Genomic DNA, 16,928 nt, shown 5'->3' on the forward strand with positions numbered 1-16,928 from the left:
GAATTTATTGCTTACCTAATGAACTGTCTCCCAGAACTTGAAAAAATAGTTAAACATGAATTGACAATAGAATACAAATGTTTAAATTGCTCACATAATTACAAAGATGACAATGTTAATAAAAACTTGATTTTGCCAATTTATACATCACACAATACGAATTCTTTAAATAAATTATTTAAAAAATCTTATGGAAACTGGGAAAACATTACTAAAACATGTGGTATGTGTGGTTCCAACAACTCAATGACAAAAAGTACCGTTTCTCTAACTGAGCAATGCTCTGTTATTTTTGTACAACTAATGATTTTTGAAGTTAATGGAGGTAATTGGGTCAAAAATCTTAAAACCCTTACCAATCTACACAGTGAAATTGTTAAAATAGATGATGCTAATTTTAAAATATCTGGTATAATAGATCACCATGGAACAAATATTACTAGTGGCCACTACACATGTAAGCTTAGGTGTGGTAATACATGGTATCAAGCTGATGATAACAAAGTCACAAAATGTAACAAACCTGAAGTTGAAACTAACACATATGTAATAGTACTGGAAAAATGTTAAAGAAAAAACAAGAAAATATTTCTAGACAGTGTCACCTCACAAGTTTGACCTGATAAAGGCAATGTCCTCTCAACTGTTCTTCACAAAATACAGTTAATTGAACCTTTAAATAATAGTGCAGAGGTCAAGATTACCCACATATTCTAAATTAAATAACAATACACATTTTGCTATGATTTCTTTAATTTTCTACTATGTACAAAACTTAAAAATAATTTAGGAAATCATACACAATTTTAACAAATATACTCATATATCAGACACAAAAATAAACATAAAAATTTCACTTTCTACAAATTAAGTAAATGCGTATCAAAAATGTAGACGGTAAAAAACACTACTGCTCGTCTCAGAGATGAGGTGCTTGGGCGCTCTACTACCATAACGAAATTTAACACTAATTTAATTGAAAATGTAATACACCTTGTGCAATACTTTAGGGTAGGAAAAACAATTTACAGCATAGATAACATAGATGCCTTACCATAGATTGGGTAGGTGAATCAATTGTTCCGACTGTTCTTCACGAAAGACTGTTCATTATAAAAAAATGTACGGCAATGTCATCTCACAAGGTAGAGGTGACAAAGGCTACGTGCCCAACTGTTCTTTACGAAAGACAGTTCATAAAAAAGATGCTATAGCAATGTCATCTCACAAGGTGGAGGTGATTAAAGGCTACGTGCCCAACTGTTCTTTACGAAAGACAGTTCATAAAAAAATATGCTAAGGCAATGTCATCTCACAAGGTGGAGGTGATTAAAGGCTACGTGCCCAACTGTTCTTTACGAAAGACAGTTAACAAAAAAAATATGCTACGGCAATGTCATCTCACAAGGTGGAGGTGATTAAAGGCTACGTGCCCAACTGTTCTTTACGAAAGACAGTTAATGAAAAAACAAAAAAAAATTATGATTGTGATTCAACAGTATAAGTGTAAATATATTATTACTAGTATTATTAGACATATAATTTGTTTGTTTTTTCAGATAAAAAAAGATGCTACGGCAATGTCATCTCACAAGGTGGAGGTGATTAAAGGCTACGGTGCCCAACTGTTCTTTACGAAAGACAGTTCATAAAAAATGTGCTACGGCAATGTCATCTCACAAGGTGGAGGTGATTAAAGGCTACGGTGCCCAACTGTTCTTTACGAAAGACAGTTAATAAAAAAATATGCTAAGGCAATGTCATCTCACAAGGTGGAGGTGATTAAGGGGAGACTGTACCTTTTCTGGTCCAATGCTTTTTAAATGGATATTCTCTACAAGTTCAAGTACCTACATATAGCACAAAAACTACTAAACCTATCATACTGATTTTTTGAACACTTAATTATCACATTCATATCATTATGTTAAACCACTTAAAAAAAATATATATATATATCAATATAAAAATTATTTTCAATAATTTAAAAAATACAAATTTTTATGAGACATTCTAAAAATAAAAATAATTATTTTTAAAATGAAAATTTATAACTAATCAATATATGATTGGTTTAATGTACTCACCAAGTACCCAGACTAATGCATGCAAATTTTTAAGTCTCTATGTATTACAGATTTTGAAATATATGTACCTAAAGATAAAAAAACAAACTTTCGGAAAAACACACTTAAAGCTTTGCAGCACACACTCAAAGCCATAAGAATAGTGGGGCCGAAACCTCCGTAGAGTCAGCTTTGTTTATTTATTGTTATCATAAGAAGCTTTCTAATATTCTAAGTATTATATATTTTCTTAATCAGGAAGAAACGGAGATTAATTTTAGACGAAAAACAAAAATTAAATTTTTTAAGACATAAAAGGTTTAGTCTCCCCTTAAAGGCTACGTGCCCAACTGTTCTTTAAGAAAGACAGTTAAGATGCTACGGCAATGTCATCTCACAAGGTGGAGGTGACTAAAGGCTACGTGCCCAACTGTTCTTTACGAAAGACAGTTAATAAAAAAAGATTGTGATTTTGATTCAACAGTATAAGTGTAAATATATTATTAATAGTGTTATTAGACGTATAATTTGTTTGTTTTCTCAGGTTAAAAAATATGCTACGGCAATGTCATCTCACAAGGTGGAGGTGATTAAAGGCTACGTGCCCGACTGTTCTTTACGAAAGACAGTTAAGATGCTACGGCAATGTCATCTCACAAGGTGGAGGTGACCAAAGGCTACGTGCCCAACACTGTTCTTTACGAAAGGCAGTTACGTGAACTGTCTTTTTTAAGACAGTTCTGCAGAAGGGTTTCTCCATACCACAGTCCTTGCTTGTGTCACCAAGGCTGTGGGAACCTCTTACCCTACAGTGGTTCTCAACGTTACACTTAAGAATAATTTGTAGTACAGTATATACAAATTTAAAAAATGCACAAATCTCTAAAACATAAAAACCTACCTTATCCACTAAAGTAACTTTATTCTTTTTTATAAACTTTGATTTTTACAACATACAATTTTATTTTACTTTTAAAAGATAACACATTAACTTAACAGTTTTAAATAACAAAATAACAAGTTGACTCAAAAAAAATGTTTAGGTATTGCTAAAATATAAGAGTATTGGCTAGGGAAAGGGTCATGAATGTAATAAATATCATAACTAACAAATATCACAACTAATTCAAATCACTAAATACAAATCTAATGTAATATTATGGAATTTATTATTTTGGGTATTAATTAATTATTTTGTCAATTGAAAATATATTCTCTGGGTTAAAAATTTATTGGGAACCACTGTATTAAAAAAAGAGTGACCTCCAAGGTGGTGGAGAGGTTGACGTTTCTTTGGAGGCTTTTTTACTAACATCCACTAGTGACATATTAATCTAAGTTATATACATGTTGAAAGATATGCAAAATTATTTCTCTCAACAAAATCAAACAACAAATTTAAACTCAAATTTAATAGTTATCAATTTTGATTTAAAATAGTCGTAATTTTAATTAAATTTGAAAAATTAATCAGTTAACACCATGATAAAGCTACCCATCGACCCCTTGATTTTATCATCTCCTTCTGAGCACTCCGGGAATGAAATTAGAGCATGGCTGGTTTTAGGGTTAGGTCTTACCTGTAGGCTACAATGAATACAAGTTTAATCTCCCTTTTAGAGTTTACACTACACACATTTCTGGCAATCCCTTAAAATTTACCTCACAACAAGGTTTTATGGAGTACGAGTGGGGTTTTTTCACCTTCAAAACTTAGAATTTACTAATACTTAATACTTTAATACTTTTTGATGAAATGGCGACCATACAAAGTAGGTATTTTAAGACAAATATGAATGGAGATTAGTGTAGGATGAGTGGCGCGATCTTGTAGTCTTGTTAGTGACTAAGGCCGACATTCCTTAGACACAGCTGTTAATTAATAGCCAGCTAATGGCAACTAAGTGACCTACAGTTTATAGTGGAATCCGAACCACATTTTCCTTGTAATTAACAATTGGTCTATTTATCAAGATAGTACTGCGGGTAGTCGTAGTACTCACTAGTGCGGACGTTAATCCACACCAGGGAGCATCGCATCTACAGTGCATACCTATATCCACAATTTGTGACCTCCTAGTAGCTGGATTTCAGGACGACGCCACCGTCCCAGTCAATCTTTACTACTTATCAATCTCTACCCAAAGCATTTTTTAGAGCTTAAAAAACAAATAGTCTAGTGTATATATATGAAGTGTTTTTCTGCGGTAATTGGTTACAAAGAAAATTTTATAATTGTAAATTTCAAAATCACAGAATAAGTAATCTGTTGTAACTTGGTTTTAGTTGATCAAACATTGCAAATTTATTTATTTTATACTAAGCTATTAACATTTTCCTAAAAGAGAAACTAAAAAAAAATAATTGACCACCCTGTACTAGAAAATTCAATATAATTTTATATAAATAGGGATAAACTGGACACGTAGAAGAAAGCATGTTTAAGTAAAAACCAATCAGGCAGATGGAAATTCGCTTAGTCTGCAGGTTTGCTGCGGCGGGGGTATTAACTGTATGTTGTGTACTTTTGAAAAGGATTCAGTGCGAATGCTTTGCACGGGTTGCCTAGTATTTTATACATTCTTTAATATACACTGTTTTTTTTTTCATAAATTGTACATGCAAATGTAGGCTTTAAATAAATATAGCCTACTTGAATAGAAAACTATCTACACCAGGATAACTGCAAGATGCGTGTTGTTGTATTTGTATGTGTTGTTTCAGAGGTAACGAGTCAGCATTCCTGATATCTCCGAGATACCAAAAGCTCAACATGTTAGGTCTCGGCTACAGCGTGGGAACTCCCGAAGAAGGCATCACTGCTGATGTTTTAGTTGTCAAGTCATTTGATGAACTGCACGAACGAGGCCCTGAGGTAGGTGTTCAACAACCAATCATTAGATCACAGGTCGATCCTGAGGAAAGTCAGTACTTTTTGATGCTTCAAAACTGGACCCAGCACTTCTTGATCATTGAGCTTTACATGAAAACTCTTAAATAAAGAACCAGCTGATCTCAGTAACAACACATATCACTTCATTTCCTTCTACACTCACGCTCCATTTAGTTTGAGAAACATACACAAAGTTTGAGGCTCATGATCCCGAGGTATAACACCACTGAGTACAACACAACAAACATGACAATCCATGTGTAAGAATTTCCTAGTCAACCATCAATACAGCTACTAATTGATTCCAAACTCAAACTAAAATATCTTTATTTTTGACAGACGTTACAAACTGCATAATAGCATCAACAAAATTTCTCTTAAACAAATCAAAACAAAATTTTCTTATGGATAAAATCTAAAAACTAAAGATCATTGTTTTCTTAAAAACTAAAAAGTCTCCAACACTATAACAACAACGTGACAAAAGAAGCCTCTTAATCCTTTTGCCAAATTTGTCCACACTATTTTCCATCTTCAGGGAAGTGGGCAGTGCATTGAATAGTTGAATGCCATTGTAGACTGTTATTATTCATTTATAGACTGTTATTGTAGACTGTTTATATTAAAAAAAAAACAGTTTTGAAAATCATTTATTAAGTCGAATTTCTTTCCTGTCAGTAAGAAATTCGACACAAAATAACTATTCATTGACATCTGAAGTAAAGAAAACATAAGAGATAAGAGGTGATGTTTGAAGATGGAATTCTTAAACATACATAGAGTGGTTGGTAGGTATATCAAAATGAAGACTATTGAAAAAAAAAATATAAAAGCTAAAGAATCCATTCGGTAATTACATTTGAGTTGTTCTTGTTTTGACTTCTTTAAAGTGAATAATCTGATTTAATTTCCAGGGTTAACCATTTATTGTAGAGAGCACAGACTAAGTATGTTGGTCGTCATGGATGAAGTAGTAATAATTTATAAATAAAAATACTTTTTGAAAATGCCACGTTTTTAAACGCACTAAAAAGTATAAAATAATTTATAAAATGTTGAGAGAATAAATACTTGTAAGATTTAAAACGAAAAACGTGGGGCGCATGCTGATTTACAATAATTAACTTCACCTATTGAACTATTATGATCTATTGCATGCGCCCCACGTTTTTCGTTTTAAATCTTACAAGTATTTATTCTCTCAACATTTTATAAATTATTTTATACTTTTTAGTGCGTTTAAAAACGTGGCATTTATAAAAAGTATTTTTATTTATAAATTATTATCTAGTTTTTAGTCTATAATGTGTAAATATGTTAAATCTATTTTATATAGCCTCTTAATACAACCAAAACCCAAAACCTTATTATCTGTAATCACATAATTTATCTTTACTTTGAAATGATTGTTTTATATTTTTAGAATATCTCAGGAGCAGAACCTGTACCTCTTAACATCTGCTCTTCTAACTGTCAAATTTAAGTATTTACAGCTGACTTACATTAATTTATATGTTTACATTCTTTTAAAATGTAAACATAGAAAATTTGGAAGCCAAAGGGGCGTAGCCCAAGGGAAATATGAAAATTAATTAAATGATATAATATTGCATTGTCATCCATTTGTGAGCTATGTTTCAAGTCTCTAGCTCATCGGGAACTTCGTTTAAAATTGATATCAAAATTTGTAGGAAAGCGAGCTAATAAAAACAATCCCATGGGGCGTAGTCCAAGGGAAATATGAAAATTAAATGATATAATATTGAATTGTCATCCATTTATGAGCTATGTTTCAAATTTCAAGTCTCTAGCTCATCGGGAAGTATCAAAATTTGCAAGAAAGCGATTTAATAAAAACAAGCCCATGGGGCGTAGCCCAAGGGAAATATGGAAATTAAATGATATAATATTGAATTGTCATCCATTTATGAGCTATGTTTCAAGTCTCTAGCTCGTCGGGAAGTTAGTATGAAATTGATTTCAAAATTTGTACCGGACAAGAAAGCGAGCTAATAAAAACGTTTTAAAAACAAAACACTTGGATTTGAGAAATAAATATTTGTTTGTTTCGATTAATTTAATTCACATGTTTCAGCTGATTGAATAACGTAAATAAATATTTCAAGTTTAAATTACTTGCAGAATGATATAATAGATAGTTTAAAAAAAAAAAAAACTATTGAAAAATAAGTGTTTTGTGTACTTTCCTAGCGTAGTGGGTAAAAAAAGCTTTGAAATATGAAAATTGGTGAAGAATTAAGGAAATTATGGTCTACCGAAAAAAAACAACACTATAATATAATATATAGATTATTTTAATATGTACTATTTTAATTTTAATTTAAGTAATTACGCCATTCGAGATTCGATGTATACAATGTGTGCCCTACTTAATGAATGAATGTTAGTGAATATAACAAATTTTACTCTATTATAATGTAAAGCTATAATATTCATTATCTTTCAGGCTCAAGGCAAGATTGTAGTGATCGCAGAGGACTGGCTCGGTAGCTATGGAGCAACCGTCAAATATCGAAGTTTAGCAGCGATAGAGGTAAGATATAAATTATTTTAAATACTTTGTATATTACCTATTTTTACAATTTTATTTTACAACCAGAAAGATTTATTTTTTAAATTAAGTTTTGTAGTCTACGTTATCATGGCAACTTATAAATTTACAAGTCCACTAAAGGTAACAAAGGCTCAGGTCCATCCTTCCTTCCATCCTTAAGAGGTTAGGAATTAATCTCCTTGTTAACACATCAGGATTTTACTGTCTGTTTCCAGTGTCACAATTAATAAACCAAACAAAATTTAGGACTGAAAATCTGAATTCGTTAAGAAACCAAAGCTATTAACAACTGATGACACTCCTTTACAACAAGAGTTAAGAAGTCCCTTGAGCCAGTGCTCCATGCAGTAGTCTTTGGAGGTTATCGGCTATTGCACACTATTTGCAGGTACTAGGCATGAGGGCACCTCACCTCTGCATATGTATCTATCTGTAAACTTCATTACTCATATCTTTGTTGTGGTGAGTGGTGAGTTGGTAGTCGCGTCATTTTATCAGCGCAGTCTTGTGCCTTCGTGAAGTGGATTCTGTTTTGATTTGTAAGTTGCTTGCCGCCATCAAGAATCAAGAATTTTATTGTCGTTAAGCACATGGCAATAGACAAAGTCAAATACAGTATTATAAGATAAAACAAATCAATAAAATATTATTCTAACTTGGCCAGCGTTAGGTGTTCCGCAAGGTTCCATACTTTTTTTGTAAATTTCTGTACCTAAGATAAAACCTTACTTATGTGGATAAACATACTGGTACTATATAAGTACAGTCTTGATCAAATAACAATAAAGAATGACTGTATTAATTTATATCACTCCTAATCGGTACTTTGGTTCAGCTGTGAACTTATTATTTTAAAAATACTGTTTTTTCTATTCACATTTGCATACAATCTAGTTGTAACACATAAACCATACTTGCAGGTAGCCAAAGTAGGGGGCGTGGCAGCTCTGATCAGGTCCATCACTCCGTTCTCCATCAACACTCCCCACACAGGCATGATGCATTATCAGGATGGCGTCACCAAGATACCTGCGGCAGCACTCACTGTGGAAGACACCCAGATGTTGCTGAGGATGAGTCAGAGAGGTAGGTTATTGTGATTACTCTAACCTGTTTTACTCAAAGTGTCACATAGTAGAATTTGAATACAGGCGAGCCAGCTCCATTGTAGAAAGTTTATTTAGGATTAAAATTTGTCGATCTAAAGATAGGATTGATTTGGAAAGAAGCTTTCTGTAGTCTTTTAAAGCTTTTAGTCAATTAATAACTCAAGTCAATTTCAATTTTCAATTCAGTTTGACATAAACCAATTAAAATTTTTTAAATGTTTTTGGTTAACTCAAATTTTAGTGTTACATGGTGCAGTTGAAAATGCATACTTCCTGTATTAGTAAGTTTACAGGTGATGTCCCACTGATGCTTAACCCTCCGAGTGTTATTTGTCGATGTTTCGACACATAACACACTTTGTGTAGTGTTTTGTGTCGATGCATCGACTCACAAACACTGTTTACGGCGAAGGCTCTATGACTGACAAAATCGGATTGAACTGGATCGAATAGGTATCGTTTTATTTGCCAGATTCAGAGCTTTCTCCGGAGGTCTGTCTCTAAGTGCTTTTCATTTTAGTTCCGAAAATATTGTAGCAGACAGCTGACGTGCGTATTTGTAAACAGCTTGGTTAACCTCGCACCGATGACTGATGTGTTTTATTACGTTTATCATTGTTTTAGTGTTAAAAATCAAAAGTAGTGATATACGTGGTGCATTATAAGAAGATTTAAGTGATTTTGAAGGGCTGGTTGATGATCCTGAAGAAGTAGATAGTGATATTGATGTAAATTATCAGCCAGATTCCTAGCTATGGTTAGGCTATGCATTCTTAGCTAAACGCTACGTACTGAAATCTGTTTTTTGCCCATAACTTATTTATTTGCAAATCTACTTCCTTATATTATTATATATTTGTAATCCTCATAAAATTTAGAACAAAGTGGCTATTTTCAAATATTTATAGGCCTATAATTTATACAATTTATTGAGCGCAAACTTATTTTTTTTTTGAACATTTTCCAAAATATTTTTTTTTACCTAAAAATTTTTTTTGAAACAAATGTTTTTTATGTTTTATGTATAATATTGAAGCCCATGATTTTCCAAACAAAATGGTATATAGAACAGTATAATTAACATTGTTTTCAAGCTTCTCAGATCCGTTTTAATAAAACCTTGCAAATGAGCAAAAAATAGGCAGACATTAAGGCCAAAACAAGGGACACTCGGAGGGTTAAAAACCTGAAGGATAATTTAATTACTGATTGTCCCCTAAACTTTGTGCAGGCACTCCTCTCAAGATCCAGCTCAAGATGGAGGCGAAGACGTTGGAAGACGTAGTGTCTCGCAACACAGTTGTTGAACTACAAGGTACTCAGTATCCTGAAAAGGTGGTTCTAGTCTCTGGACATCTGGACAGTTGGGACGTCGGACAAGGTAAAACTGGTTTTGTCATTCCAATAAGCCTCTTTGGGCACAAGGAAACTCGGGCCATGAGCTCAGTAGTTTTCTAATATATAGTTTCAGGTCTGCCAATTGAGTGGAGTAAACAAAGAAGTTAGAAAAAATCTTTTTTTTTTTAATAAAATTTGAATTTAAAAATATACTAATATAAAAACGTTAATGTAATGTATAAACGTTAACGTAAATGTATAGGATTATACATTTATGCAAACTAAATATCCTTAAAATATCCCACACTCCGCACTGCCATTCTTTACTACTTCCTCCATCACTTCCTACGCCATGGACCTGTTTTCCTCGCTTCTCATAGCATTTTAATATTGCAGCAGATAAAATCAGTAAGATAGTGTATGGTACCTCTTAAATACAGTAGTCGCAATTAGTCCAGGCGCGCGGCCGCGCTAGGGCCTGGGGTGTAAGGGGGTGTGTTTATTGCTAATTTCCAATAACATCTGGGTTGGAAGGGGTGGGTGGAATGTACACAGGACAGCTAGTAGAGACGGAACCGTGCTCCCAGACTGCCCTGTAATACTTTCTCTGTATTCTTTGATCAAAGGTTGCCTGAGTGGTTTTTCCTTTGTGCTGTATTTAGATCGTCTATTAGATTGCTAACAAGCATATGCTAAGATTCTTTGTTTACATGTATGTTGTTATCTCGTAACCATCATGGCAACTCATAAGGCTAATGCTAAAAACATTACTTTGGTTTCAAATTGTACAGACATTATCTAATTGATATTAGTTTGTTTAATAACATGGACACTGTTTCTCAAAATAACCCTGGAAAGTTTGGATTATGTTCAGCTGTTAATGAGTTAATTGATTATATAGCTTGCATAAGGTCCGGTCTCAAAGAGCTTCGCTCGCTCCACCCAATTAGTTTGGATTGTACTTGGTTAACTTAAGCCCTAAGCCTATTTTTCATATTTTTCTGTGAATATTTTTATGATATTATTATGTCCTTTTATGTCTTTTATAATGAGTTTATTGTAACACGATGCGTCTATATTTATCTAAAATAAAAGGGTAAAAAAGAAAAATCTGCGTCCTCCTCCTATTTACTAATGTTAAGCCATTTCTGAGACGCCAACCACAGCTTACTAGTCTCCAATGATTGTAACTGCAATTTCTCATCCTTAAAAGCATTAGCAATCGCATCTGTTATAGCCCAAGTCCCCACTTTTACAGAGAATTCATTATCAGACTTGATACTTTGGGACATTTTCCGTCTTCATTGCAGAGTAAAAACCTCTGCTGGTAATAAAGTAGACATGTCGTCAAGCATATAGCATTCATTCTCTGATAGCCCCTGGACTACGTATATATGACTTTTTAGGCTTACCACCGTCAATACCAAAACTGTACCTAACTTAAATTATTCAAGGCTGACATGTTTCATTGGAATGCAACATCCTCGATGCTCACATCAAAAACATTTAAATTTACATGTAATATAGTAAAGGTATATACTGTATTATGTGTAAATTTTGATGTTTTTGATGTGAAGCTCCGACGATGTTGCATTGCAATGAAACTGTCAGCTTAAAATAATTGAAGCTAGGCACAGTTTTGGACTACTGACTGAGGTAAGCCTAAAAAGACAACCATATGACCAGGGATAGCCCTGGAGATGGCTTTGCCAGTCATCATTTTTATGAAGTACAGCATTGGAACCGTTTATCTGTATCAACACTTCCTTTGGTCCTGAACCATTCATTATTGTCCCAATTGAGCCCAAAAGATTTATGAGAGTATAGAAAGACCCAAGTGTTAATACTGTGTTCTTGAGTTTTTTGTAGGCTACTCATTTGTGATGCATTCCAGTACTAAGGTTGACGATGTTTTAAAATAAATGGCTCTCAAATTAAGCAAAATAGCCTGGATTTAAAATCTTAATTTTAACTACTTTTCCTAGGTTAGATTTTGTCCAATTTTGGATATGTTCTAAAAAAAAACAACATTTGTTGAGTTGAATACACTTCAATCGCTTATGAAGCCATTTTGCCCAGGTCAAATCATAATTTTACTAGATTAAATAAAAAATAAAAAAATAAAAAAAAATAAAAAAACTATGCTACTTGTCTTAAAACTACAATTTCTTATAGAAATAATTAAATAGCTAATAAAAATAAATCTCACAAAACCTATTAAAAATTGAATGCAAAGCAAGGTTTGTTAATATTTTTGTTGTTTTAGGAGCTATGGACGATGGAGGTGGTGCTTTCATTTCATGGGGTGCTCTGGCCTTGCTCAAAAGCCTAGGACTCAGGCCAAAACGCACTATTAGGTAATAACTTACTATCTTAGGAAATTGTCTTGGAAGGAACAATTTAGTTTGCATTGTAAGTTTAGGATTGTTATTAATTGCTCATGAGACTGTGAGGAACAAAACTGCATGCTACTGGTTCAAATCTTCAAAATTAATAATTTAAGTAAACATATTTTTAGTGTAGACAAACCATATAAAATATGGTTTGTCTCTAACAAATTTTGTGGTTTATGCACTTGTGGAGCCCAACCTCCACAGCCACTTGAATATCCCACCATTAAGGTAAGAATAGTTCATAAGTCAAGCCATGCACCAACCCAAGACGTGGCTGTCACGCATGCGCGGCACGTGAGGTAATTGATGATTGATCACGTGAGGAAAGCAACTGACTCGGAGTTGGTGTGGTGGGTGCAACGCAACAGGAAACATGGCTGAGTAACAGGTGCGGGACATGGGGTAGGGCCCTAGTGAGGTATGGTGTTCAAAACATAAGTTAAGGTAAATTTCTCATTATATTCATTTCAGGTTCAATAATTTATAATGTCCAAATTAACTTCAGTGTCAGTGTTTCGATATCTATATTACCTAAATTACGACACTTGAAAATTACTAAATTAAGACACTTGAAAAACGTTCCCAGTTTGTGGCGGCACTGAAAAAGCTCTACTTTGAGAAGATTGTCTCGGCTGGCGTGTCCTAGGGCTAGGTACTGTTTCTTTGCGCGTTTGCTGATGCATCTATGTGAGAGTGTGTAAATGTGTTTTTTATTTGTTAAATTTGTCTGTTTCTTCTTCTTTCTGAGAAATGTAGGTACTTGAATTTTTAAATATTTTTATGTTTAATTAGATTAAGTTATCCCAATGTAACATTATTTATGTTATATTTTTGAATGTCAGGTTATGACTAAGAAAGAGCCATATAGCCCTAACTTTGGCTGAAAAAATAAACGATTTTAATTTCATTTCATTTTAAATTAATGCTTTATCTTGTGTCCATTCAAATTTGCTCTTGTAATATATTGATTGAAAGTGAATAATTTCATAGTCAAGGTAGGGACTGTTAAAAATTGGTTGTAGTTGGGGTTTAGGCTTCGATCTAATAAAAATGCAATAGAATAACAATAATGAATGTACTGTAACATTGTGGAAGAAACCTAACCTCAAAATTGTGCTTGACCGTTTTTTTTGTATTTTTTATGGTGTATCCTGGTACTTCACCCCTGCTCTTTCCCTCCATTTAACAATTCTGAGGGCTAGCAGTATTGTTTAGTGCTGCTATCTGTTGGGTTCTTGTAAAACTATGCCCACAACGACTTGGACGCAGTGCATGCCTCACATTTGGATGAAACTAGATTTAAACGTGTTCACGAACTCATCCACGCAGTGCATTAACTGTTCTCGCAACCGCATTGAACTTGTTTAATGTCCCTAACCTAACCTAACTGTGAACAGGATTTGTACATAACATTTCAACCAAAAAACATAGTGTTAGTCGTGTAATGAGAGAGGCCCATAGGTTTATTAGGCTTTGATGAATTTTTATTGTTGATATTCCAGAGCAGTATTGTGGACAGCTGAAGAGGTGGGGCTAATTGGTGCTCAGGCGTACGCCAAGGCCCACCAGAACGAGACTCACAACTTCATGGTGATGATGGAGTCCGATGAAGGAACTTTCACCCCAAGAGGACTGGAATACTCAGGCTCGGACCAAGGTGGTTGCATCATCAAGGAAATACTCAAGTAAGTCATACGTTCAAGAAAAATAACCCACTGCAGAAAACCCGCAGACCAAGCAAAATTCCAATTACCTGGCATGATTTCTACTAAAATATTCCCTTAAAATCGTCAGAACTATTTCCTAATTAAATAAAATTAATTTTAATGAGTACTTAGGTTTGCTGCTACAGGGAATGTATTGAGGTGTGTTTTTTATTAAAATGTTGATAGCTTAAGGCCTATTTTGCTTGATATGTTATTGATATTTTTTAAATGAGCAGGTAGACCGTTGTAAAGCCTCAGACTCATATAGTACGGCAATTTTGAATGTTATTAAACTAACAAAAAGGGTTGAACATGTTTACTAGCGCTACTCAGCAACAAAAACCATTTAATTTATCTCTAAAAGAAGTTTCTCAAAGTGCATAAACAAAATGTCCAAACTCGATACTACAAAAGTTCAGGCCAGAGCCATTTTAATGCGCTTGGATTGTGACATTTATTAATTCGGCTTATATTTCTCTTAACCAATGGATTATTCATCTGCATAAGAAGTTCATTGTGCTCATTGTGTCTAATAACATCCAAACACGGAAACCTTGCCTAAAATAGTACCTATATCTTGACAGATATAGGCAGTGGCCTATTACGGACCTTGACCCACTTGGTTGGCCTTAAAGTGACATTTGTGAAAATAACACTACACTTCGACTGTAAAGCAAATTTCACAAAGAGTAATTCCAACCATATTTTGTAACCAACGCGATAGTCATTAATTTTTCTTCACCTATTTATTACTCATTAATTAAACAATGCTAAATGCTCACATTTTTTTATAATTTCACTCTTTTTGTCACAGTTAGAAGAATTGTCGTAAGCCTTTAAAGCAACTGTCGATTTCGACAGGTTACACCTAGTATAACTAATAATGATATTGAAGAATATCTAACAATATCAAAACACAATGTAAATCAGTCCTTTGTCTTATCATAAAATTATCTAAAGATTTTCTTTTTTTCAGATTGATGAGCCCTATCAAGGCAACAGAGTTCAAAAACAGTTCAGACGTTGGATCTGACATAACTGTGTGGGCAAACCAGGTGCCGCTGCTGAGCAACTTGAATGACAACGGGAAATATTTCTGGTTCCACCACACAGACGCAGACACCATGTCAGTGATGAACTCGGATGATTTAGACTTGAATGTTGCTTTGTGGGCTGCCACAGCCTTCGTCATTGCTGATATGAGTGTGGATTTGCCTGGAGTGGGTTTTCCACAGCAAAACGTGACCGCTCCTATAGCATGAAATGTTAAAATGGATATGTCTTTTAATTTTTAGACCAATATGATGGATACATTGTTAGAGGTTATACTGATTGATATTTTTTACCTGTAAAATTTAGTTATTGTAAGTGCCTTATTAGCTTGTAAGATCAAGTGTACAGTGTAATCTGATTCTTGTATAAATTTTTAAAACATTTTATTCTTGTTGATTTTTTTCTTTGAAGGGTCTTTACCTTGATAACGTCAGCGACAGCGCCGATATGATCCACTGATGTTTCTTTGTCTGTAGTGGAAGTTGAGTCTGAATTTGACTCATTTATGTCAAGTGAGTGAGTGACTTTAATATGACTTTTCAAAATCCCTCTATTTAATTCAAATGTGTCAGCTGGCGCAAGGCCCTATTCCCTACATTGGCTTATCGCTTGCTGCACATTTAATTTACTGATCCAAGATACGCCTGGTGATGGATGGCTGTCCCACTAATGTGGTACCTTAGACGGTTCATACATATTTTCTTTTTGCAACTTATAAATTTATTCACAAAATGATACTGTTAGGGGGCATTGGGGGTTCGATATCTACCACTCTCTTAGCTTATAATTTACTTTTTCCTAATAACTTACATAAATAAATAACAATTAAATTCACAAATATAAATTAATTACCACAATTAATAAACAATCATTGGATAAATTTTTCCTACTCATTTTAGGCTATTTGACTAAATTGAACACTGACTTTTGGTTTCCTCTATCATTTAAATGAATGTTGTCAACCATTGTGTTTATAAAAATTATGAAAGTCTTGTTCGATGTGTAACATATTTTGTATTGAAAAAATCCTAGTACTTTTATTATTCAACTAGCTGTACCCGCGGGCTTTGCCCCGTTTAACTTCATAAGTATTCGCATGGCTCAATCACGTCCTGGTTGAATATTGTTCGCTACGTTAACTAGCCTCCAGGTTGAAGTTTGTTCGCTACGCTCACTCACCTTTTGGTTGCAAATTAGCTGTTGTCATAAATTTAAATAAATAATAGTGCTGCACCCTGTTGGTAATCCTTGTAACTTTAATGCTATTGAACATCATAGAACAGAACCAACTTGTTTAATTGAAACAGCTGTTAAGATTCATTAATTCCTTTTAAACATGAAAAATCATAAGGTTAACATGGGAAACTCCAGAGCCACTGGTGCGGAGCCCGAAAGCCCGATCAGAATAAAAACTACTTAGTTTTCCTATTTAATGCCCAATGAATCGGTGTACCGAATTTCAGCGTCCTAGGTAAATGGGAAGTGGGAGAATTAGTGATGAGTGAGGACTTTGCCTTATATATATTTAGATGTGCTTAAAAACATGTTAAATTTCTTAATCTGTTGCACTTTTGAATGTGTGAATTGTGCTCTTAGGGTACGCCGAAAGCTGTACTATTAATACTATTGTCATTATAATACCTGGGGAATTCTTCCTATTGAGTTTTAACAAGAAGGATTTGAATTGGATACACATTTTTTTACCATCATTGTCCTTAAAAATGTCGTTACTGAATACAACTCAGCAACTTAATGTATACAATAAACCAACCTTATACAATAAATAATGTTAAAA

The 16,928-nt window shown here is 33.7% G+C and overlaps 1 protein-coding gene across 2 annotated transcripts in view; it reads left to right on the forward strand.

Annotated features, from left to right (window-relative positions):
* LOC129000812 (carboxypeptidase Q-like) overlaps positions 1-15,519 on the forward strand; it is a 42,864-nt gene extending 27,345 nt beyond the window's left edge. For both annotated transcript variants that reach the window (XM_054427833.1, XM_054427834.1), the window contains exons 2-8: positions 4,791-4,941; positions 7,427-7,513; positions 8,455-8,620; positions 9,875-10,024; positions 12,248-12,338; positions 13,877-14,059; positions 15,057-15,519. In XM_054427833.1, the coding sequence (XP_054283808.1) occupies positions 4,791-4,941; positions 7,427-7,513; positions 8,455-8,620; positions 9,875-10,024; positions 12,248-12,338; positions 13,877-14,059; positions 15,057-15,342 (1,114 nt within the window). In that variant the 3' untranslated portion in view covers positions 15,343-15,519. The remainder of the gene's footprint in view (positions 1-4,790; positions 4,942-7,426; positions 7,514-8,454; positions 8,621-9,874; positions 10,025-12,247; positions 12,339-13,876; positions 14,060-15,056) is intronic.
* Positions 15,520-16,928: the final 1,409 nt, after the last annotated feature.

Source organism: Macrosteles quadrilineatus, unplaced genomic scaffold, assembly GCF_028750875.1.
Source record: "Macrosteles quadrilineatus isolate MER2022 unplaced genomic scaffold, UCM_ALF_1.0 Scaffold_8__2_contigs__length_117827958, whole genome shotgun sequence".
Lineage (NCBI taxonomy): Eukaryota > Metazoa > Arthropoda > Insecta > Hemiptera > Cicadellidae > Macrosteles > Macrosteles quadrilineatus.